Source organism: Megalobrama amblycephala, linkage group LG2 (genome assembly GCF_018812025.1).
Source record: "Megalobrama amblycephala isolate DHTTF-2021 linkage group LG2, ASM1881202v1, whole genome shotgun sequence".
Lineage (NCBI taxonomy): Eukaryota > Metazoa > Chordata > Actinopteri > Cypriniformes > Xenocyprididae > Megalobrama > Megalobrama amblycephala.
Genome location: NC_063045.1, coordinates 12,102,756 through 12,127,406, shown reverse-complemented (window position 1 = coordinate 12,127,406; position 24,651 = coordinate 12,102,756). Strand labels below are relative to the sequence as shown.

General features: G+C 37.7%; 1 protein-coding gene across 3 annotated transcripts in view; it reads left to right on the top strand.

Moving 5' to 3' along the window:
• Nucleotides 1–23,294, top strand: part of arhgef18b (rho/rac guanine nucleotide exchange factor (GEF) 18b) — a 44,100-nt gene extending 20,806 nt beyond the window's left edge. For all 3 annotated transcript variants that reach the window (XM_048182719.1, XM_048182720.1, XM_048182718.1), the window contains 19 exons: nucleotides 1,732–1,882; nucleotides 2,652–2,758; nucleotides 2,901–3,041; nucleotides 3,154–3,404; nucleotides 5,965–6,090; nucleotides 6,182–6,299; nucleotides 6,377–6,631; nucleotides 6,892–6,968; nucleotides 7,057–7,235; nucleotides 7,326–7,399; nucleotides 7,660–7,845; nucleotides 7,992–8,135; nucleotides 8,503–8,621; nucleotides 9,097–9,159; nucleotides 9,417–9,464; nucleotides 10,599–11,078; nucleotides 18,484–18,808; nucleotides 20,743–20,850; nucleotides 20,969–23,294. In XM_048182719.1, coding sequence (XP_048038676.1) covers nucleotides 1,732–1,882; nucleotides 2,652–2,758; nucleotides 2,901–3,041; nucleotides 3,154–3,404; nucleotides 5,965–6,090; nucleotides 6,182–6,299; nucleotides 6,377–6,631; nucleotides 6,892–6,968; nucleotides 7,057–7,235; nucleotides 7,326–7,399; nucleotides 7,660–7,845; nucleotides 7,992–8,135; nucleotides 8,503–8,621; nucleotides 9,097–9,159; nucleotides 9,417–9,464; nucleotides 10,599–11,078; nucleotides 18,484–18,808; nucleotides 20,743–20,850; nucleotides 20,969–21,114 — 3,098 coding nt within the window. In that variant the 3' untranslated portion in view covers nucleotides 21,115–23,294. The remainder of the gene's footprint in view (nucleotides 1–1,731; nucleotides 1,883–2,651; nucleotides 2,759–2,900; nucleotides 3,042–3,153; nucleotides 3,405–5,964; nucleotides 6,091–6,181; nucleotides 6,300–6,376; nucleotides 6,632–6,891; nucleotides 6,969–7,056; nucleotides 7,236–7,325; nucleotides 7,400–7,659; nucleotides 7,846–7,991; nucleotides 8,136–8,502; nucleotides 8,622–9,096; nucleotides 9,160–9,416; nucleotides 9,465–10,598; nucleotides 11,079–18,483; nucleotides 18,809–20,742; nucleotides 20,851–20,968) is intronic.
• Nucleotides 23,295–24,651: the final 1,357 nt, after the last annotated feature.

The following is a 24,651-nucleotide window of genomic DNA, read 5'->3' as shown; positions in this document are numbered from 1 at the left end:
ATGTAATAAATAAATAAATTGAAATAATTCATTTTTAATTCACGATTTTATAAGGTTGTTTAGTAAATGTTAAAGTGCATGGGCTAAGAAAGATCAATTTTAAAAATGTAAATAACATATCTCCATAATAATTTATTTTTGCTTAATTTTTTTAAATTGTTTATTTACTAAATATTTGTTTCATCTGAATGGGATAGTAAAGAGCGAATTTATATATTATTTTACAACAAATAATTCCACATTAAAGGATGAAATTATTTTGCAGTGCTCAATTACTATTTGTCCGAAATGGATTTTTTGAAGGGACAAGAGAATTTCCCGACTGGACAAGAAACCTGTTTAAAATGTCAATAACGAAAAATAACTAGGGAAGCACCAAAACTTCGGCTACCAATAACCTTTGAATGAGAATGATTCTGATTTTATTACAATCAGTGTAAGCTGCGATTGATTGACATTTCATATTTGTATATATTTAAAAAAATATATTAAAACACGTATTTATTAATCTCACATTATTTATGCCGTTGTAATTTTGCTGTGTAAATGCATTCATTTCACCTCTGAGCTGCGTTAAACAGTCTGTGTAAATATACATCTAAATGCCACTTCTGCAGCTTCTGTGTTTCCTGTGCAGTGGAAAGATCAGTTTTGTTGATTGTGATTTCAGTTGGTTGGTAAAAAAGCCCTAAAGTGGCTTACTATTGTAATAGTGGCTTACTATTGTAATGTATTTTTTTATGAATTTAACATGAAATATGACATGTATTTAATAGGATTAGGAAAAAATTGTCCTTTATAAAGATAAAAAAGCCCTGGAAATTAATTTTAGGGAGCAAATATCATTATTTTTATTTATTTTTTCATTTGAAATATTTATAATTGTTATTATGATTATTGTAATTTTATTTAATTTGAATGTAGCATTTGTTTTAATTTGTTACATTTTCTAAGGTTCTTGTTTAATCTGCTGCATGAGCTAATAAAGTTGAATTTATTAATATGTATTAATTATATAAAAATAAGTGTACTTTATTAATCATATTTTTATTTTAAAAAAATATATATTTTTTTTTTGTCATTTTATTTTATTTAATTTTGTAATGTATTTAAATAAATTGATGTTAATAATATGATATATATATTTATATAAAAATATATATAGATATTTTTAGACAGATATATAGATAAAATCATTTGAGTAATTTGCTTTGTTTTTTAACAAATTAAAACATGTTCAATAAGAATATATTATTATTATTATTATTATTATTATTATTAATTATAATTTATTAGCTGTCCGGTTCTCCCTGGAGATGATAATGGAGCTTGATGGTTTACTTGCTCACACTAATCTGATTGTGAGACTCTCGCCTGTTTCATCAAAACAGCCTCCGTCTCATCAGGAGAGTGCTGGGAGGGAGGCGAGGAGGAAAGGCGCATGCGGGATTTCTAGAAGCCACTCTCCACTTTATAAAGCCAACCGTCCTCTCCATTAGTGCTTTCTGTTTCCAAGTGTAGAGTCAGACATCATGGCACTGGCTTTACCCAGAGTCCGTGGTTCTCAGAGGAAGAGCGGTTCTCGTCCCCCGGCGTCCTGGGGTCTGTCCCGCAGGCTCGGGGTTCGAGTCCTCCTCCATCGAGACCTCCTCACCTGCCGTTTCCTTGACTCCATGCCTCGCTCGTTTCTGAGGCGCTGCTACCGCACTGACCCGTCTCGTTTTTCTGCAGCTCTGCGGGACCCCATCTCTGCCCTGACTCCCATCAATGGCTCGTCTCGAACGTCACGCTGTGCTTCAGGTATGACCGTTCCGCCCAAAGGACACAGCGCCCAACCTGCCGCCTCCAGCAACCCTACAGTCAGCCACAACAGCAGCAGCTGGTGAGTCCTGTGTCTTCAGTCATACATGCTGTTTTTTACACAAGTATGCCATTTACGACAAATTTATTTACTGATTGATTTTTATTCATTCTCATTACTCCACCAACACTGATTACTTTTAGCTTATAGACAGCTGTATCCAGGTGTTTTATATGACATAATCAGAAAGTGATTTATATTAAATTCAACTTAAAGGATTAGTTCACTTCAGAATTAAAATTTCCTGATAATTTACTCACCCCCATGTCATCCAAGATGTTCATGCCTTTCTTTCTTCAGTCGAAAAGAATTTAAGGTTTTTGAGGAAAACATTCCAGGATTTTTTCTCTATATAGTGGACTTCACTGGGGTTCAACGGGTTGAAGGTCCCAGACGAGGAATAAGGGTCTTATCTAGCGAAATGATTGGTCATTTAAAAAAAAAAAAAAAAAAATTAAGAAAAGTCCTAGAATGTCTTCCTCAAAACCCTTAATTTCTTCTCGACTGAAGAAAGAAAGACATGAACATCTTGGATGACAAGGGGGTGAGTAAATTATCAGGAAATTTTAATTCTAAAGTGAACTAATCCTTAAGCACAGACTGGCTCCATCTTATTTGCATAATATAACGTAACATCTATAACGCATTTCTCTCTTTGCTTTCCTGTTAACATTAATGTTCATCTTCAATGTAGCATTTAGGTTGAATAGAAGTGTGAGGCTTATGTATCAATGCAAATGAAGGACATTCATAATTACTGCAGCGTTTGCATACTCATGTTCTCTGGCAGCCCTATCACAGGAGAGATGGACGAGGTTGATGGATTCAGGCTGAAGCGCCCCACTGACGACACTGTATCTCTCGCCTCCACGGCGCCCGAAACTCTCATCGTTGAAGGTGAGGGGTTGATTTTAAAAGCCCAGCAACACTGAGAACACCCAGAACGTCATGTGTGTAATTTACGACGGGGGTTTTGTAAAGCATTGAGCAATACTTTGTAATTCTGGATCTGCATGAATGTTGGTCTTTTTGTGTGCAGATGCATATTACACCACAGTGCGAGGGGAGCTGGAAGCCATCGCGCAAGACTTCGAGGTGGAGTCCTGGAGTCTGGCTGTGGATCAGCACTTCTTAAAGAAATATTCGAAGGAGATGATGAAGAGACAGGATGTTATATATGGTTAGTGTTAGTTACCTACCCACACTGTCCTGGGAACTTGTACATTTTTTATCTCTGTAAGTTGTCGATTGTGTTTCCAGATCTTCTCTAAAGCTCTTCCTGTCTCCTCCAGAGCTCATCCAGACAGAGATCCACCACCTGCGGACACTCAAGATCATGCTCCGCGTGTATGCTCGAGAACTGCGGGAGACGCTACAGCTGGACGACAGGAGGCTGGACTGTCTGTTTCCCCAGCTGGACAGCCTGCTGGAGCTGCACAGCCACTTCCTGTCCCGGCTCAGGGAGCGTCGCACAGAATCCCTGCAGCCGGGCAGCGATCACAACTATGCCATCCATAAAATTTCAGATATCCTTATATCCCAGGTACATGCCCTTAATTTAGTGCCGTACTCTTTGCTTCAAACATCCTGTTGTCACACTTTCACCCCACACTTTTCGCTGTTGTAACACCCTGCGTTTCCTGCTTCATACTTCCTGACATCACTCTTTTGCCTTAAACAACGCTCTTCACATTTCCTGTCTTTTGCTTCCTGCTTCACACATCCAGTTATCACACTTTTGCCCACATTTCTTGCTGTTGTCATACTTCCTGCCTTACACTTCCTGGCCTACATTTCCTGCGTTATACTTTCTATTGTCACACTTTTCCCTTAAATTTCCAGCTTCGCCTTCCCTGTCTTACAATTCTTTCTTCAAACATCCTGTTGTTACATTTCCTGCCCTACACCTCCTTGCTCACTTCCTTGTAAAGCCCGACATTTCACATTTCCTGTCTTTCGCTTCCTGTTTCCTGTTGTCACACTTTTGCTCCAGGCTTCCTGCTTTTGTCATACTTCCTGCTTCACACCTTCTGTCCTGCATTTCCAGCTTCATGTTTCCTGTTCCTGTTTCAAACATCCTGTTGTCACATCTTTTTTTCACATTTCCCGCCCTACACTTCCTTGCTCAAACATCCTGTTGTCACATTTCCTACTCTACATTTCCTGCTTTAACATCTTTTTTCACATTTCCCGCCCTACACTTCCTTGCTCAAACATCCTTTTGTCAAATTTCCTACTTTACATTTCCTGCTTTTAACAACTTTTTTCACATTTCCTGCCCTACTTTTCCTTGCTCAAACATCCTTTTGTCACATTTCCTACTCTACATTTCCTGCTTTAACATCTCTTTTTCACATTTTCCGCCCTACACTTCCTTGCTCAAACATCCTGTTGTCACATTTCCTACTCTACATTTCCTGCTCTACATTTCCTGCTTTAACATCTTTTTTTCACATTATCCGCCCTACACTTCCTTGCTCAAACATCCTGTTGTCACATTTCCTACTCTATATTTCCTGCTTTAACATCTTTTTTTCACATTTCCTGCCCTACACTTCCTCGCTCAAACATCCTTTTGTCACATTTCCTACTCTACATTTCCTGCTTTAACATCTTTTTTCACATTTCCTGCCCTACACTTCCTTGCTCAAACATCCTTTTGTCACATTTCCTACTCTACATTTCCTGCTTTTAACAACTTTTTTCACATTTCCCGCCCTACACTTCCTTGCTCAAACATCCTGTTGTCACGTTTTCACCATACCCTGCTGTTGTCATGCTTCCTGATTCCCACCCCCTGTCCTACATTTCCTCCTCCTTATTTCCTGTTGTCACACTTTTGTGTTTCATATTTCCTGTCATTCGCTTACTGCTTCAAACAAATTCTTGTCACATTTCCTGCCGTACACTTCCTGCTTCACACATGCCTTTTTCATACTTCCTGTCCTACACTTCCCACTTCATGTATTTTGCTTCCTTCTTCAAACATCCTGTTAAATTTCCTGCCTTACACTTCCTGCTTCGTATACTGTTGTCACACTTTTGTGCTTTTGCTTCCTGCTTCAGACATTCTCTTGTCGCCTTTCCGGCTCTACACTTCCTGCTTTACACGTTTTTCACACTTCCTGCGCTACACGTCCCGCTTCACATTTCCTGCTCTACACTTCCTGCTTTTAAGTTTTTTCACACTTCCTGCGCTACACGTCCTGCTTCACATTTCCGGCTCTACACTTCCTGCTTCACACGTTTTTTTTTTTTTTTTTTTTTTTTCACACTTCCTGCGCTACACGTCCCGCTTCACATTTCCTGCTCTACACTACCCCCTTTTTTACGTTTTTTCACACTTCCTGCGCTACACGTCCCGCTTCACGTTTCCTGCTCTACACTTCCTACTTTACACATGTTGTTTTCATACTTCCTAGGCTGCGTTCCACTCCAGTTTTAGACGTGCACTCGCGAACTTCCCTATACACTTTCCCTTGGGGGAATCCCTGCCACCATTTTGAAGTGCGTTCCACTTTGTGAAGTGGACGAGGGAAGTTTATATTGACAGACCCTCGCTCCCTTGATTTTAACCGAGGGAGAGAGTCTACTTCATATGTACACTTCAGTCAGCCTCATAACCCACAATGCAACACGATTATAACGTCACCGCATATCGTGTTTAATTTACCCCACCACAAACAATTCTATGATATATTAATTATTTTTTTAAACATTTAAAACACACACATATATATATACATATAGAATGCTGTATTAAACAATTTTGTAAGGGGAAAAAATAAATCGGCTCCATTGTGGATTCAAGTGATCAAGGGCTTAGGACGTTCCAGTTCAGCCCATTGCAAAGGTTCTGTCAGTAGTGGGCACTCATGCTACGTATGCAATGACGTACATCTGAGTCAACGAGACCGAGGGAAGTTAGCGAGGGAAGGGCATTTAAAAAAACGAACTGGAACGCAGCCCTGGACTACACTTTCTGCGTCACACATGCTGTTGTCACAAGTGTGAAGAAGAAAATAATGGGAAGGAAGTGTAAAGCAAGAAGTGTGACAAACAGCATATGTCAAGCAAGTTAATTTGTGTGTATCTGGTTTTAGTTTTCTGGAGAACTTGGAGAGCGAATGAAGGAAAGTTATGGTGATTTCTGCAGTCGACACACTGAGGCTGTCAACTACTACAAAGAGCAGCTCCAGAGCAACAAGAAGTTCCAGAATCTCATGAGAGTATGTTGAGATCTTATCTCAATGTTGTTAACATTTGCTAGGTTGTCTTCAGCACTGCTTTGAATCATTTTCTCACCTTATTGTGTTTCAGAAAATAAGTAATCTGTCAATAGTGCGGCGGTTAGGCGTTACAGAGTGCATCTTGCTGGTGACACAGCGAATCACCAAGTATCCTGTTCTTGTGGAGCGCATCCTGCAAAACACAGAAGGTTGGTCATTATGGTGCCGTAAAAGTATCCAGATGTTATGAATGTGCATGGTTATAAACACTTACTTCTCATTGCAGCCGGGACAGAGGAACATGAAGGATTAGCACAAGCTCTCGGCCTAATCAAAGACACCATAGTTCAGGTGGACTCCCAGGTCAATCTCTACGAGAAGGAAGCACGGCTCAGGGAAATCACCTCCAAGATGGAGCCCAAGTCCCTCGGGAAAATCAAAGATGGACGTGTCTTTCGTAAGGAGGACCTTTCTCAGGGCCGCCGCATACTCTTGTTCGAGGGTATGGTAAACTGGAAATCAGCATCTGGTCGCCTCAAAGGTATTATGAGAACGACAATTTGCATGCATAAGTACAAAGCCCCTAAAGGGACATTGGTGATGGTGGGAAAAAAAAAAAATGCTTTTGCATTTTCCCCCCATTTCTTGGGGAACACAATACTTTTCAGAGAGATTATCGAAATATTGTTTTTCCTCTCATCTCAAATTTTTTTCCACCACAAATGTCCCATTGGAGGCTCCAAACATAAGTCTGTTTGGTTCATAATTGACATTTGAGATTCTTCTTTGCTTCGGTTGCAGATATTCTAGCTGTACTTCTTACCGATGTTCTCGTCTTGTTGCAAGAAAAGGATCAGAGATACGTGTTCTCAACCGTGGTGAGTATGATATGCACTTTAATTTTGGTTCATACAGGATGAGAAATTATTCATCTTAATGTACTCATCTGTGTTGTTTTTCTGCTAGGACAACAAGCCATCCGTTATTTCACTGCAGAAGTTGATTGTGCGAGAGGTGGCTCACGAGGAGCGGGCCATGTTTCTCATCTGCGCCTCCTCGAACGAGCCCGAGATGTACGAAATCCACACAGCCTCGAAAGAAGACCGTAACACATGGATCACCCACATCCGTCAGGCCGTGGAGAGGTCTGTATTCATCTATCACCACATTAGTGTCTGTATTTACTTCTATCATTATTTTTTTTAAACCGTTCTTCCTCTGTTCCTGTCCATCAGCTGTCCACATACAGAAGAGAGATTGTTTAGTGAGGAAGAGGAAGCCAGAGTCACCCGGTTCAAAGAGTTTCACGGTAAATGCAGCATGTAGATTGTTTGTTAATGATTTTGTAAATCATTTTGATTGTGTGATTTGCTTTTTAAGAGCTTTGAAAGATCTTTTGTCACTAGAGGGCGCACTTGCGTTTTAATACTGAAATCTTGCTGTCTTTTGTTTGTCAATTATTATAAGCACATGTGCTTTATGATGCTCTTCTGATTGAAAATTAAAAATACTATCTAATGCTTCACCTCTTGAACATATTTTACTCTGTCTATGTGTCCTTTTCCCTAGATCGCCTGACATTGAAGGATGCTCAGATTGTCCAGAGCCTCACGGAGAAGCTGCAGTTGTTTGCAGAGCTGGCTGAATCTGTGGCCGGTCTAGAAGACACCAGCTCCCGCTCCCGTCTGCTGCTGCGGGGGGACGCCTCTGACCTCCAGCAGGGGGAGCAGCTGCTCAAAGGAGCCATTACTGAAGGTAACACATCTGAGCAGCTCACACAGGTTCAGGGCCTGAATAATAATAATAATAATAACTTAGCACTGGCAATTTGCATCTGGTTGCAAGCAAGATTGTTTAACAGCTAAATGTAGTTATTGAAGCGTATCTCTGTCTTTCTGTAGTGGAGAACCTTCAGAACCTCCTGGCATCTGGAGCTCGGGAATCTCCACAGACTGAGGGGAACCAGAGTCCATCCTTGAGTCTGCTGCCACGCAGAGCAGACACTTTCGGCGGATACGACAGCATTGCTACCATACTGCCTAAGAGTAAGAGCCATTACATACGATTAGACAGATTACATATGTTGCATTAATGGGGATTAACTTAAGACTCATTATTGTTGTTAGATATCTGTATTCATTGCATATTTGAAAGGCTATGCATCCCAATCCGCAAAGTATCTGTACAATACTGTAGGTAAGATTACAATTAGTATGTTTTGCATCATAATATGTTGAATATAGTGCTTCAGATGTTCCTGGATGCTCTTCAAATATGCGTGCATGCGGTCTTGTGAGGCCTAATTGCCCACAATCTCCTTCATCAGTCATGTTTGTAGTGTTTATGTGCATTTCTATTTTGTACCTTCATGATATAAGTTTGTAAATCAGGTGTAATTCTGTGTTGAATCAGACGGCAGTATAAAGAAGAAGGTTCCCGGAGCATCCGGCAGGACCAGGGACCGGAGTCAGAGGGCCAGCTCGGATCCGCTGCTCAAAGAGGTCTACACGTGTCAGGACCAGGATGAGCCGGTGAGAGAACGCACATGTAGCCATTTGCCAAACACACGATGGGAACATGCCCGTGTTTACTAAACGAGGAGAGTGACATCAGATGATTTGGGCAGGAATTTTAAACCGTCATACCGGTCAAGATGTCAGTAGATAATAATAAAGTTATAGATTTGATGTTTAAATCAAATGATTTGGTGTGATTATATATATATATATATATATATATATATATATATATATATATATATATATATATATATATATATATATATATTCATTCATTTATAGAATATAGTATCTAATAAATAAGTTAATTTAAAAAAAAAAAAAAATGTGTGTATTATTATCTATGTAATACAAACTATGATAAAGTACTACATTACTCATCTACCATGAAAATGTCTTTGAATTATCTTCATTTGGGGGCTTTTTCAGCAAATATTGATATACATGATATCATTTTTAATTCATTTTAATCTGTCGTCTCTCTCAGGACGAGGCCTCCTCACGTGGCTGCCACAAAATGTGGTCCATCTGTAAATTTCCAGAATCAGAGGTGAGAGCGCACATCAATTTGGAATTGAGAAGATAATGTCTCCCTTTGTTTCCCATGAGATAAAAGGCACATTGTTTCTCATACACCTCCCAATACATATCTGAGATGGTAACCTTTGCGTTCACCGCACCTAATGGGCAGTTAATGCAGCCATACTTCACTTGGCAAGAATGTGGCATTGTGTATCGTGAGAATAATGTCTCTGAATATTGAATCATCCTGCCAGTAATGTTGTCCTTGTTTTCCTGTTTTACCAGTTCTATGAGCGAGTGCTGCTGCTGTCACAGAGGCTCTACAGTTTACAGGTAAACACACTGATGTCTCACTCACTCTGACAAATCCAGATAAGATCTTGTTTAACGGAATTAAATTCGTCAGGTGTCTCGTGGCATGTTGTGCTCATTTATTTGTGGGGTGTTCTGATGTCAAACAACATCTGTAATGTTGTAGTTAAACAACTGCCTTTCTTTCATTTGTCTCTTCTTTTATTTTTATTGTTTATTTTGTTTATTCATTTATTATTTATTTTGTTTGCTCTTTCATTTGCTCATTTGTTCATTCAAATGATTTGTTCATTCTTTTTTCGTTTGCTCTTCTTCTGTTCTTTTGTTTCATTCTTTTGTTCTTTCATTTGTTCTCTGTATGTTCTTTTGTGTGTTCATTTGCTCCTATGTTCTTTTGATTTCCATTCGTTCTCTTCTGATTTGTCATTTTGTTTTCTTCTATTCTTTTGTTTAGTTTATTCCTCAACTTTCATTAATTTTACTTATTTATTTTTGTGCTTTCATTCTTTCTCTTTCATTTATGCTTTTTTCTTTCATTTGTTTGTTTCTATAACAGTCCATTGTTTCTTTCTGGCCTTTCGTTCTTTATTTTGTTTTCTCTTTCTTGTGTCTTTTAAATTTTTTCATTTTCTGCCTTGTCTTTCATCCTTCTGTTTTTGTTTGTCGCTTTTGTTATTTTATTTGTTCTTTTGAGTTTATTTGATTTTTGTTTGTTTTTCTCTTTTGTTTGTTCTGTTTTTTTTATTTTGCTGTTGTTGTTTTGTTTTTTGTTGTTCTTTCTGTTGGTTTGTTCTTATTATAGTCTTTAGTTAATTTTTCTTTCAATTGTCCTTTAATTTTCTTTCTTTTCTTGCATTCTTTTGGTTTTGTTTGTTTCTTTCTTTCTGTATTTTTTTTTTTGTTAATGCTTTTGTTTGTTCTTTTGACTTTGCCTTCTTTCTTTTTTCTTTCTTTCGTTCTATTTACATTACATTGAATTTACATTCTTACCAGACACTTTCTTACCAAAGCGACTTACAATACAGTACACAAATCATGTTTGAGCAAATACAAGGACAGGCAGCTGAGAGGACACAACGCTTGCTAAACTAAGCCTTAGTTACCTCTTAACTACTATCCAAACATTAAGTACTTTCTCTCTCCTTCCCCTTTCAGGCCATAATTTCTCAGCAGGACAGCCACATCGAGCTCCAGCGGACCTCTCTCCTCACCGCCGAGCGGGACCGTCCCGGCAGCCGGAACCGTGGCACCGACGTGCTCCTGGAGCAGGAAAAGCAACGCAACCTGGAGAAGCACCGCGAGGAGCTTGCCAACTTCCAGCGGCTGCAGAGCCAGCATCGGCAGGAGCAAGCGCGCTGGGAACGGGAGCGGGAGAAGCAGCGGCGGCAGGCCGAGGCCGACCAGCAGAGGCTGAAGGAGAGGGAGGAGGAGTGTCGGCGGCTGGAGGTGCGTTTGGCCGAGGAGAGGCAAGAACTGGAGAGGCAAAGACAGACGTACCAGCAAGACCTGGAGAGGCTGAGAGAGTCCACACGTTCGGTTGAGAAAGAGAGAGAACGGTTGGAGCAACAGAGGAAGTTGAAGAAGCACAACACGGTACCGAATACGGCAGCACTGTACGCACAGGAAGTTGGACAGGTGAGATGCCTCCTGACTCTAGTTGTTTCCATACTTACTATCCGTCTCCATGAGATTCTTGGTTCTCTTGGATGGCCACATAAGCTAAAGCTACTGAACTATCTAAAGTTCATTCAGACAGGTAACTAAATACTTCCTAATCATCATACCAGTTCGACTAGTTGACACACAAGTGTAAAATTACACACAAAATAGTAAAGTCACCAAGCACCAAGTCTGATTTTTATTGCTCTCCAAAAAAAAGTTCACCTGAATGAATCTTTCAGCATTCAAACAATTGTTTATGTTTAGCATCATGGTCAAATATTTTGGAGAGTTTTGATGATTTTTTTTTTTTTTTTTTTTTCTAATTGTCATAATTCGAAAATATTATTACAGTTTAAAATAACTGTTTTCTATTTCAATATATTTTAAAATGTAATTTATTTGTGTGATGCAAAGCTGAATTTCAGTGTCACATTTATGCTTCAGAAATCATTCTAATATGCTAATTTGATGCTAAAGAAACATTTATTATCTTTATCAGTGTTGAAAACAGTTGTGCTGTTTCCTATTTTTGTGGAAACTGATGCAAAAAGTTTAAAAGGAACAACATTTATAATGAAATAGGAATATTTGTAACATTTGAAATTTCTTTACTTTGACTTTTGATAAATTTAATGCATTTTGGCTGAATAAAAGTATTATTTCTTTAAAAGAAATCTTACTAAACACAAACTTTTGAATAGTAGTGTAGCTAAAAACATCTTGATAAGTTATAGCCTTTTAATGATATTCAGTATTTCTCAATTTATGTTTCTATTCTGAAATGGCTTGAGTTCTTTTTTTAGTCAGAAATTATCACCATCAGTTCAAACAAACAGCCATTGTTGCCACACAGTAAAATACTGTAGCATGTCATTTTAAAAATTCAAAAGATATTTTTCAAAGAAGTTGAAAAATATTTTTAAATAAATGTTTTTTGTGTACCAATATAACAATACATGGTAATAAAAATTCATATTAATTTGTATTCATATTTTTTTATCAATACCTTATGAATCGATTGGAAGGTTTTAACTGAATCTCAGAAAAGAATCAAACTGAACAACACTGAAGTTAGAAGACTAACTCGAATCTGTCATGAATATTTGATACATCGCCCAGCTATTCAGGGAAATGGGAGCTGGCATACATGAAATAATCATGATGTCACCTCCCTGCTCTCTTTCAGTGCCACATGTTGTTATTATAAATGACAAGGTGTAGGTGTGCCAGCTGAGAGCTTCTGCCTTTCCCACGGTCTCCTTTCAGTTCCACTGTACAGGACAATCGAAGGAACAATGTGGCACTGTGAAGTTTTCATAGCAGCGGCTTGGCTAATCAACCTGCCACCCTTGCCCTACCTGTTTGCTGATGAGCCTGCTAGATTACCCAGAAGGCTCTCTGAGAAAAAGCGGACACTCAGACAAGCGTTGTTTGAACAGTCTTAACCGGCTCACAGAAAAAGTCCCTGTGTAAACAGCGCATAACAAAAGCCACATATTGTGAGATTTCCAAGTCTCAGTACTGAAACCATCCCACAAATCTACTTGCATTTTGCATTTTTGTTCAACAGTTTGACTGACTCCATCTGTTTTTGGTCAAACTCAGGGGTCTTCGTGATTTCCTTCAATCATGTTAAACCGATTTGAGCAGCACAGACTGTCTGTCCATTTGCGTGTGCATACTTGATGACTAACCCCTTTCGTTTCGACAGATTACTCAGAAATGGACACTGAATCAGTGCTTTAGTGGTGAAGCCTTTGGTACATTTTTCTACTTGTATGTAGAAAAAAGGGGTTTGAGAAACAGCATATTTTCAAAATCAACTGAGTTGTCAAAATGACTAGTTGATTTACCACCGACTAGTCAACTATTCATTGCATGATTTGAGGTAAATCTAATTTAACTCAAATCATGCAAAGATACTACTGTACTTGTTTGTAGGGCTGTACAAATTTGGCCAAATATTTTGTGAAAATCTATCAAATATGGCTCAAATATAAAATAGAGATAATTATAATTGCTACTACTACTACAAAAGAATAAATATATTTAGTTGTGCCACCCTCATGTCGATCCAAACACGTAAGATCTTCATTCATCTTTGGAACACAAATTAAGATATTTTTAATTTTAATTTTTATCAAGATATTTTTAATGAAATCCGAGAGCTTTCTGACCTCAGACCTACGTTGACGAATAATTTTCGTCATTATTTTAATCAACGACATTTTTTCACAGACGAAAACAGGACGATAACTAAATGAAAACCATCTTTGAATGAAAAAAACTATAACGGAAACCGATCGACAGTTTCGTCAACAAATAAAAACTAGACGGAAATGTTAGGGAGGGACATTTTGGGAAGAGATCCTGTCCTGCGCTGCAGATGCACACATTTGAACTGTAACATACAGGAAATTAATTGGCATGTCTCATAAAACACTAAAAAAATGTAAATGTCTGGGAGAAAGCGAAGAGCAGGCAAATGGATAAATCTGAAAAAGTGTGACAACACAAACAGACAGACAGCCTACTAGTACTGAATTAAGTTCTCGTTCATGAACAGACAAATACACACAACATTATGTCAAAATGTCTGTTTTGGAGAGTAGTCAAAAACACTGTCTTAAGAAAACGTAAACAGTTGTGAGAATATCGGATGTGCATCAGTGTATTGGATCCCAGCATTTGGTCTTAAAGTGACAGCAGCCTAATAAACCTGCTGCTGTCTGTGGCCTTAATATTGATCAAACCACAAAAGACTCACACAGAAAATCACTCACTGCTCTTTAACAGCTATAATAAGGATGTTTAATACTAATATTAATATATGTTTTCTTCAGGAGTAGGCTATATGATGTGTTCAGAAATTTTGCATTACAATTTAACTAAACCCATTAGATAAAACCGTATGATATTTAGTCGACTAAACCTAAAATATTTCAAATTGACATTAGCTTTGTGCATCACGGCCTTAATGCAACACTGATGTCAGATGCAGATGCAAAGATGTCTCTGCATGTGTATTTTTACCAATAGTTCAAAGTTTTGGAGTGCGACAGTAATATTTGGGTAAATGTGTAACAAAAGCTGTACTTTGATGGCTGGAAATAAATGTAGACAGTCAAAGTTACTCTTACTTTTAGTGTAGCATATTGTTGTCAGTGAAGTTACATCTCTATTTTATTCCTTTTAAGTCATCACCACTAAAAACATAAATCTAGATAAGCTTCAAGCACGAGCTAACAACTGACTAGTCGACCGCCAAGATCCTTCCCTAGTAAAGTAGGTTAAGAATCTCATGTGATTTTTTTGTAACATTTAAAACTAACGTTAATTAACATTTCTAATGTCCCTAACAGTAAGTTGCCACAGCTCTGCTGTTCATTGTATGTTTTTGAGGTCATGCAGGCACGTCCGGTCATGCCCGGCCTTGTCAGATTTCCTGTGATCTCGTCTTATCTCATGTTAGTACGGCTATGAGTACATAGTAACCGTCTGTCCATGGTGCCAGCCTACAGACCTTGTTTAAATATATGCCAAATAGTAGAGATTTATTTCGACAAAGACAATCATTTGCAGAAATGTGGTTTCAGATGTTTTTCAGTTCATTTAGACAGTTCTAGTTTCATATGAGCGTTTGTGAGTCAGATTAAGCTCATGGATGTGTTTTTGGCAATGTCATTTTTATGATTTCACTACGATTTTATGGTTCACTAATTGTACCGTTCGTCTTTGTTTTGAGTTCCAACTGTTCCCTGGACTAGTTTTATTATCCGCTGTATTGTTTATTATCCTTCTCAGTGTCGGCTGTCATGTCAGATATATTGGGGGTTGTTTGACCTGGGTGAGACCTGCTCTTTTGTTACTGCCTTAGTCACTTCCTTTTGTTAAACCAGAGCTCAACTCTTTAGATAACGTCGAATTTTGGTCTTTCATGTGCTGTTTTTCTTTATCTTATCTCTCTCTCTCTTACTCACTCATACAGTGCAGGTCAAAAGTTTGGAACGTTTAAGATTTAAATGTTATTGTAATATAAAATGGCTGTTTTCTATTTTAATATTTTTTTAAAATGTAATTTATTCCTGTGATCAAAGCTGAATTTTCAGCATCATTACTCCAGTCCTCATTGTCACATGATGATTTGCTCAATTATTATAGGTACTCAATTTTTAATAATGGTTCTTATTATTTAGAGCTGTCAAACGATTGATCGTGATTAATCGCATACAAAATAAAAGTATGAGTTTGCATAATATATGTGTGAGTAATGTGTGTAATTAATATGTATATATAAATACACACAAATTAATGTATATATTTAAGAGAAATGTACAAAATATTTTATTTATATATGATATAAATTACATAAAATAAAAAATAAATAAATATACTTGTAAATATTTCTCAAATATATACATGAATGTGTTTGTTTGTATTTATATATACATAATAATTACACACAATACACCCACATATATTAGGCAAACTCAAAACTTTTATTTTGTATGCGATTAATCGTGATTAATCGTTTGACAGCCCTATTATTATTATTATTATCAATGTTGAAAATATTTTGCTGCTTAATATTTTTGTGGAAATCATGATACATTTTTTTTTAGGATTCCTTGCTGAATAGAAAGTTCAAATGAACAGCATTTATTTAATATAAATCTTTTGTAACATAAATGTCTTTACTGTCACTTTTGATCAACTTAATGCATCCTTGCTGAATAAATTTTTCCTTTTTTTTATTTTTTATTCTTGTTTACCCCAAATTTTTGAATGATAGTGTATCACAGTTTCCACAAAAATATGAAGAAGCACAACTGTTTTCAACATTGATAATAATCAGAAATGTTTCTTGAGCAGCAAATCAGCATATTAGAATGATTTCTGAAAGATCATGTGACACTGAAGACTGGAGTAATGACGCTGAAAATTCAGCTTTGCATCACAGGAATAAATTACATTTTACAATTATTAAAATAGATACGTTATTTTAATTTGTAATAATATTTCACAATACTGTTTTTACTGTTTTTTTTTTTTTTTTTTTTTTTTGATCAAATAAAACTTCAAAAACATTAAAACATCTTAATCATTCCAAACTTTTGACCTGTAGTGTGTTCACTCAAATTTGATGTTCAGCTTTTCAAAGGAGGCAACTTATATATGGCTGAGTATATTTTGCTTTTGTAAGATTTATATTCCACATTCCTGTTTCCAAGGAGTCTGTCTTTGCGCTGCTTCATCATACAGTAAAAACACCCAAAACAACCCTTCAGAAACAGGTATTTAGCACCATGATTTAAGAGCCATGTTTTCAGCAGCGAGCCCTTCCGACCAGCCCGTGCACAGCAGAGTTGCTCCAAATGAATATTTGCCTGGAGTATCCAGGGAAGTCTTGAGTTGGGAAAACCGCAACGTATAATTACCTGCCAGCACCCTTTCATTAATACCAGCGCTGGAATGCGGCCAATCCTAATTGTTTATGTGCTGTCAGTCAAGTCTTTGTGCCGAAAACCTTGCACACCCCTCGCATTTTTACGCTCTGGAAACCTTATATTTACTGAAGGCACCTTAAGGACTGGGAACAATGAAGCATCTGTGCTGGGATCCCAGTATTTGGGAAAACTACTTGTTCCACGAAGACCAAGATGGTTCAAGATGATGTCGCCTCTGGCCAGTTGGAAAAGGTCAGGCTTTTCCAACCTCTAGATGATTGAGGATTCCAGAGGAACATCTCTAAACGTTCTCCCAAACAACATTTTGTCCCTTTTTGGTGAAATTATGGAAATTGAAGGGTGGAATTGTGACTTGCTGAAGCATAATGAACAGATTCAGGAGGGTGGCACTAGTTTGCATCACATCTTAAGGTGTGGAGAAGATTGGCCATCATCTCCACACCTTTAAGTAGATGTGACGGGCAGGACATGATTATTCAATCTTTATCGTGAGCCTAAGGGTAACGTCACGGTCAATTATTTGAACTCATTTTCAAGGTTTACTTCGAGGTTTTTCCCAGGAATTGCATAATCAGTGTTGGGCCCTTGAGCAAGACTTGGTTGTTCCTCCAAAGAGTGTACACTATGTCCTTTGGATGAAAAGGATTGGGAGGGAGCTGCTCTCTGACTGTTAGTTGCTGATGTGCATTAATAATCTTTACCTTATGCTTAACTTAGTCCTTTCATGTGGAGCTGTCTTCAATTTGTGTTACATTTTATGCCCGTGTTGACTGCACTCATCAAACGTCTTTGTTCTGCACGCAGTAGACCATGTGTTTTAAATTTAGCTTCTTCCTTTAAATCCCAAACTCTTCGGACTGGATTTCCTACATGGCACATTAGCTGAGCAATTCCTGTGTATCGTGCTTAAACATGGATGTTGCTCTCGAAGTTTAAACACAGTGGAGGTGCATCTCAACAAACTTTTTGGCTCAAAATATTTACTTTATGCTTTATTCTTATAGTAGATGTGTTCATTCAAAGTAACAAGTGAGGAATAGTTTAAGACATTTGATTTATCGCAGCAATATTGCCTGTATTGTTTGACATCCTGCAGTTGGTACAATTCTTAGCTATGAATCCACTTTACGTACATTGTCACACTGAAATCAGTAAAAATTCAACACAAAATGCAAACATCTAATGAGCAAAAAAGCTCAATGAGGGTTTTCAACCACAAAAAATTGTAAAAAAGGAAGGAAAAGTTGGCACACCACAGCTCCAAAAACAGAAAAAAAAATTGTCATGTTCTCACCACTGAATTCAGTACAACAGATTTTGTAAAAATGGCTTTCTGTACAATTTACTCAGAACGGACAGAACGATTTTCTGTATGAATACATAAAAAAAGAAAACATTTTTGCATAAATGCTCATTTCAATATAGATTGTTCCTAAATATGTTTGTGTATTTGATTCTGTTGTTTGCATATCCATTCTCATAAAATTTGTTACATTCAGTTAAACATTTGTAAAGCCATTTTTGAATAAATTGTTGCATTTAATTCAGTTTTTTGTAAATAGATTCTTGTATAAATTGAAACCATTCAATTCAATAATTCAGGAATCCATTCTTGCATACATTGTTGCATTCAGTTCAACTATTTGTAGCCCCCACCTACCCCCCCTCCCCGAAAAAAAGATTCACATTACTTAAGAATTTATACAAATTAGTTTTTCACAAATGATTCTCTATGATTACAACTGAACAGGTCTAACATTTTTGTGCATGCTCTTTATCTTTGAAAAAAAATGTTGGAGTTTCATCCTCATACTAATGCAGTTGATGAATTAAAATGTTCATCGACCCCTTTGCCTGAAATTGCTTATCTACATGTGGTGTTAATGTTTGCATTTGGCTTTGTGTTTTAGCTTTCCGTTTCCTCCAGCGTCAACGGTGAGCTGATGTTCGGCAGAGCAGGGGACCAGGCGCTTCCTCTAAAGTCGCTCCTGAGGACCACTCTCTCCGCATCCCCCGCCGACTACCCAGAGCGTCCTGAAGTCCACTCGCGCCGGGAGAGCTCCTGCAACACCCTGCCGGCCAAGACGGAGGTTCCCATCCATCTCATCAGCACCACCAACCAGCTGCACAAGCAGGGCAGCGTCCAGCAGCAGATACCGACCAAACTCGCCGCACTCAGCAAGGGCAAGGAGAGGAGCGGGAAGAGCAAGAGTGCGCACCGCACCGAGAGTATGGGTCAGTACCGCACTGGGCAGTTTGCGACCACCTAATGACCTTCTTTGGGAGCGAATTACCGTATATTATTATTTTAAAATTATTTGAATACGTTTAAATAAAATATAATTTAATAAAATAAAAATCATGAAGGTATATGCTAGTCGATGAGTTGAATCAACTCCACAGTAACTACATAAATTTATCCACTAACCATTCAGAAACATCCAGTTTCATTCTAAAACTTGTAACTTCTTCCTGAGTCTCTCCATCAGTGTCCGAGTCCGGTTCGAACATTTAAGGCTGAACACCGTTACTGACAATCCTCATTTTGGCTGCGTGAGATTATCCAGCTTTGTTGTTGTTGAGTATCCTAAACATGAGCTGTTTAAGCTCCGCCCTCTTCTGGAAAGGGGGCGGGAGCAGAAGCTCATTTGCATTTAAAGGGACACACACAAAAAAAACTGTGTTTTTCCTCACACCCAAGTAGGGGCGAATTTGACAAGCTATAATAAATGTTCTGTGGGGTATTTTGAGCTGAAACTTCACAGACACATTCTGGGGACACCAGAGACTTCCTTTAACCCTTTCAAATGCTCTCGAAGCGCTTTAGCTTGTATATGTGAACAAACCAAGTGATCTCAGACCCCCTAAAAGGACCCAAAAAAGCGAACTGTACTCAAACCACCTTTGAGTACGGTTCGTTTGTGGGTCCATTTGTGGTTCGATTTCTTTGTGATATGCGAAAGCATTGAGGTCCGCTTTGTGTTTCGTTTCGACAAGCGTACCTTCAGGCTCGCCATTCCCGAGCCTGAAGCCAGAGTCTTTTCCGTCACTGCTGACAACAAGGTCCATTCGCGATCGCATTCCTTTGTTACACTTAATATAAACTACTAATGATCACTATCAGCATGCAATCTTGGTTAATATTGGTTAATATTTACTAACCCATTATGTTTCTATTTTATATAGTAAGTTCCATAGGTTTTTTTGTATGCATAGAAAAAATTGTTTTAGTAATATTCAGCCTCTATTTTGTTTCAACTTCCATGTTCTCTAATCAGTAAATAATGATAAGCTTTATTTTCTTTTATTAAACATTTACACCATTTATTTATTTATGACTTATACATGGCACATTTGAACTATGAAGGAAATAGATATACATTTAAAACCATAGATATGACAGTCTTCCCAAGTAATTGTAAAATCATCCGTTTAAAGCTCTGTCACTTCCAGTTTTATTTGAATACAAATATAAATAATTTTGAGATTGTTACAGATACAGGCTCAGATGCTCACCACTAATATAAATGCTGTTAATTCATGATACCTAAATTAATTACCAAAAGTAATTAATAGAAACTTACTGTGAAGTGTTATTATTGTTTTCTGAGCTACAACAGATTTAGAGCAGACATGAAGATTATAGTATCAAATTAGGTTGAGCCAGTCTGATGTGATAAACTTCTGATCAGTTATCCACTGCTTATTTTTTCTGTATTTTTTTATTTATTTTAACAATTGGAAAGATGCAGCAGTGTTACTGAAAACACAGAAAGCCGGGGTCTGAGTTCTTATGAAGTTGTGGTGTGAACATGAAAGGGTCTGAGATCACTTCAGTGCTGAAGAGGACCAAAAAAAGAACCGGGTTCTCTTTTGAGTCCACTAGATTGTGAACACTGAAGTCACTTTCGGCTGGTTCACTTTAAGTGAACTGGGTTTGGTTCTTTTAAAATGAACTATATGTGAAAACACCCTTATATTACATCTTGTGAAAAGGGGCATAAGAGGTCCCTTTTAAGATCAGTGCCAAACAGAGCAGTTCATTGTGGCATGAAGGCAGTTTGTCTCTATTGTGGTAGATGATGTTTTTGGGTCAGTTTGTGACCACCTAACAATGTTCTTTGGGAGGAAATTTGCTGATTCCTAAATCCATCTTCACTTTTTCACAGCTTCTGTTGACATGAAGGCGACGATCAAGCTGTCAGCGAGGGATTCGGATGGAGGTCACAAAGCACGCCGGCCCATCAGCCCCCACCAACCACAACATTCGCACTCAGGTAAGACAAACAACCGCACCCGACATTCCCGGCTGCGCCTGAACAGGCCGTATCCCGCTGTGTAAACAGTCATTAGGTCCAGCTGACAGGCCTGTTGTTTGGTTTGCTCACCCTGCAGATTCCCTCAGCCCTCCAGACGCTTATACAGACGCCCAGTCCAGCCTCGCGCCCGCCGCTCTCAAAAGCCACAACCAGACCTCCCAGCACAACCTCCCGTACACTGTTAGCGATGAAGTCGCCAAGGAGGACGTTATCTTTTTTTGAGCTCCTCGTGGCATCCGAAAGGATGGGTTGTGTTGACGTTTCGGCCGGTCTTATGATATTTTACTTAAGGAACACATTTTAATCCTTTCTTACCTAATAACAAGATTTATTGCAGCCTGTAAAGACAACGGGAAAAGTGTTTTAGTTTGTACGAAAAAATAAAAAAGTATGTCCAGAAAACCCAAAGACTTTGACGGACAGCTTCAAGTGAACTAAGGTGGACAATTCTGTAGCATGCGATCCGAACGGACGATATGAAGGATAATGGATGTTTTTTTGGTGGCTTATTGTTGTGGTGAGCAAATTTGCACAGCGTCAATGTCCCATTTCATTTCAAACACTGTATTTGGGACGACAGATGGATCTGTTCGGTTTCAGTTATAGTTAGTGCTGTCGTGGTCACACTCTGGAAAGTTATTGCTTATGGAAAAAGACAAATCAAACGTTTTGAAGTTTAAGTAACAGGTTGTTCACTTGTTTATCCTGTCCAGGATATTGTATTTTTGACCATACACTGTATACATAAATTGCTTAATTTTAACCTTGATTATTTGATTGCAGAAAAGCCAGCTCCATTTCAGTGGTCGTTTTATTCACGTGGTCCGTCTTTTTAAAGATTTCTTCCAAATGATCGTACAAGAATAAGCAGCCGACGTAAAGAGAAACCAAGATTTTATTAACCAACATTCTGTTTTTAATTTTTATATTAGTAGGTCTTCAAAGAGAAGGGAGCAGATTATCTGAATATTTTGAGATTACATTCAAATTCAAATAAGATGAAGCGCATAAATGTTTCCGATGTTAAATGAACCATGTTTTCAGCTTTCTAAATAATCAAAAAGTCCATCTAAGACATGAATTTGTTTGAATATAAGCAATTGAATCACACAGACACAAAAAAGGAATTTTAAGGTCATTATTAACCCCAAAAAATCGAGAGCAACATATTAAGAAATGAGGGTTACACTTTATTTTACAGTATGTGTACTTACTGTGTACTTACCCAAGAAAGTACTGGTAATATAAGGTAACTACATGGGTTAGGTTTAGGGGTATGTTCAGGGCTAATACCTAGTTATTACCCAGCTATTGTAATTGATATAATAAGTACATAGTATGTACATGCAGAAACATAAAGTGCTACCAAAATGAGGATCATTACAGTTTTGGTGCTGTGATAAATTTCATGACATTTTACCCCCAAATTGTCATTACCATAATGCAGAAATTCTCATTACCGTGATGTGAAGAGAAATTTTTTTTTTTTTAATCGTTTTAAAATTATTCAAATCATTTGAATAAAATACAATTGTAAGTATGCATCATGGTAGTATTTGCTTTACTGTTTTTAATTTATGCTATTTTTAATAAAATGGGCCAAAAATAGTTGTATGGACAAATCAATTTTTCTTACTGTATTACAGTAATGAGAATCTGATTTGTCCAAAAAAAAATATTTATTTTATTATTATTATTTTGCATTACGTTAATGAGAACTTTGGGGGGAAATGTGTTTAATTGTACGTTTTCAATGCAAAATTGAAATCATCCTAAAATAGGCTTTGTCGTCTATTTTTAATATTTATTTGGGGTGAAATATGACCAGCTCCATTTAATATTAGTGCCAAACAGAGCAGTTCATTCAGGCATAATAGTAGTTTGACTTTTTTGTCAAATATTGTGGTAGAGATATACATCTTACGCATCCTACTTATTTCCACATTCAAGAAGGAATTTTTTAACATCGTTTCCTGTAAACAGATTTACTTTTGGCATTTCCTCCTTTCTTATGACCCACATTCATTTCATTCCATGTCTAATTTAAGTCCCTAAAGCTGTCAAGTATTTCTTGTTCTCAAGTCGAGTACAGAAACGGCACGCGTGATGTAATACTTACTTTGGATTTCAGAGTAATGCCGCCAAAGACTAGGACTTAAACCACTGTTTCTAAATCTAACCCATGAGCTGTGAGTATCAAGTTACTGAACGATCTCTGTCGTTCGTTTCCTGCGACCATATGATTTGTATGTATATGTTGTACATAGTTTCCTTCTAACATAGATGAGATGTAGATATTATGCAAGGATGTCATGTGACCACTGGAATTACAGATGGTTATGGCACTCGATCTGGGTGTCATTTTATTTTGTTTCATTTTGTAGGCACTTTTTTTCTTGAAAGTCTGTCATTCAGCCTTAGTGTTTTTATTTTAGTTTAAAAACTACCCATAATGCATTTCTTTTGGATCACGTTTCAGCTGTTGCACATTATTTTTTAATGTTATTGTTTTTAAAACAGCCGTTTGATTTGATAGCCTACGATATTAGTTTCTAGGTCCAGTGCTTTTCCATGGTGCAAGTGAAGGGATATTTTCTCACTGTAGCAGATCGGTTCTGACCGTCAATGAAGCATAAATAAATCATGTGATGTTGATGATGTTTTAATGAAGTCAATGATGCTGTTCGTCTCACTCCTTTAGCTGCGGCGCACTTTACTTCTGAATGAATTGTTCTCTTTGATTTCTTGTATTTCTACAAATGTGAGCTAAATAAAAAAATCCATCATGTCGCTTTAAATTGTCACTTGATCCGGCCGGCATGCATTGTGACTGTAGCTTCTTGATGTCTGTGATTGTATGACATAATTGTACGATGTTATTCCTTTGTGATGTTGTCCAATTATTTCAGATATGTCCAAAATATATGATTTTTCTGTTTCCAGTTACACTAGCCACTTTTCAATACCAGCAAACTTTAAGGGGACCTCAAGTGTTAATGTTTCTGATGTTTAATGTCTTAAGGATTTAACACGCAAGGCCAGTGTGAATTTTTTTTCCTACCACACCATATTATTCACTCTATCGAAGAAAAATAGAAATACTTGTGAACACTTAAAACTGCTGCCTTTAGAAACATTTTAGTAATAAAATGTGAAAAAAATCTGTGTCATGCTTTACTCTTCATTCAAAACTTGTCTTTATGTGTGCATGTCATAGACTGTAAAAAAAAAGATGGACGACGCACCTTCACTCTCATCCATTGTAGAAAAGTGAAGCCGCCAGTGTCCCAAAATGGCAAATACGGTATGTAGCCTATATGTAAAACCTAAAAACAGTACATAGTATCCAGTATGCGTAGTACTCAACTACGTTAGAACACAGGCTAGACCACTCTTGACTGGCGTTAGGCCCATTTACAATTGAACTTGACCGCAAAGGAACTCAAAAGTAAGTAAAAACACTAGTAATCGGTGCTTATGTTAAGCAGTATCCTCCGTGCTGTGTACGGACAATATGATTTTATTTCCGTCACTCTACGCTCATATGTGAGCGCGTGACCCTGCTGGCCGCGCGCCTGTTGATTCTGGCCCGGTTCTCACAGGAAAAGAGACGGAGCCCAACTTAACAGGACCTGGTGGCCGTGTCTCAGGCCATGCTAATTGTAGAGCTGTGGCGGAACAAAGCTATTTTCAGGTGTTGTGGTTTTCCTTTTATCCAAGCCGGATCTTACAGCCGCGTGTCCAGTTCCTGAGTAGTTC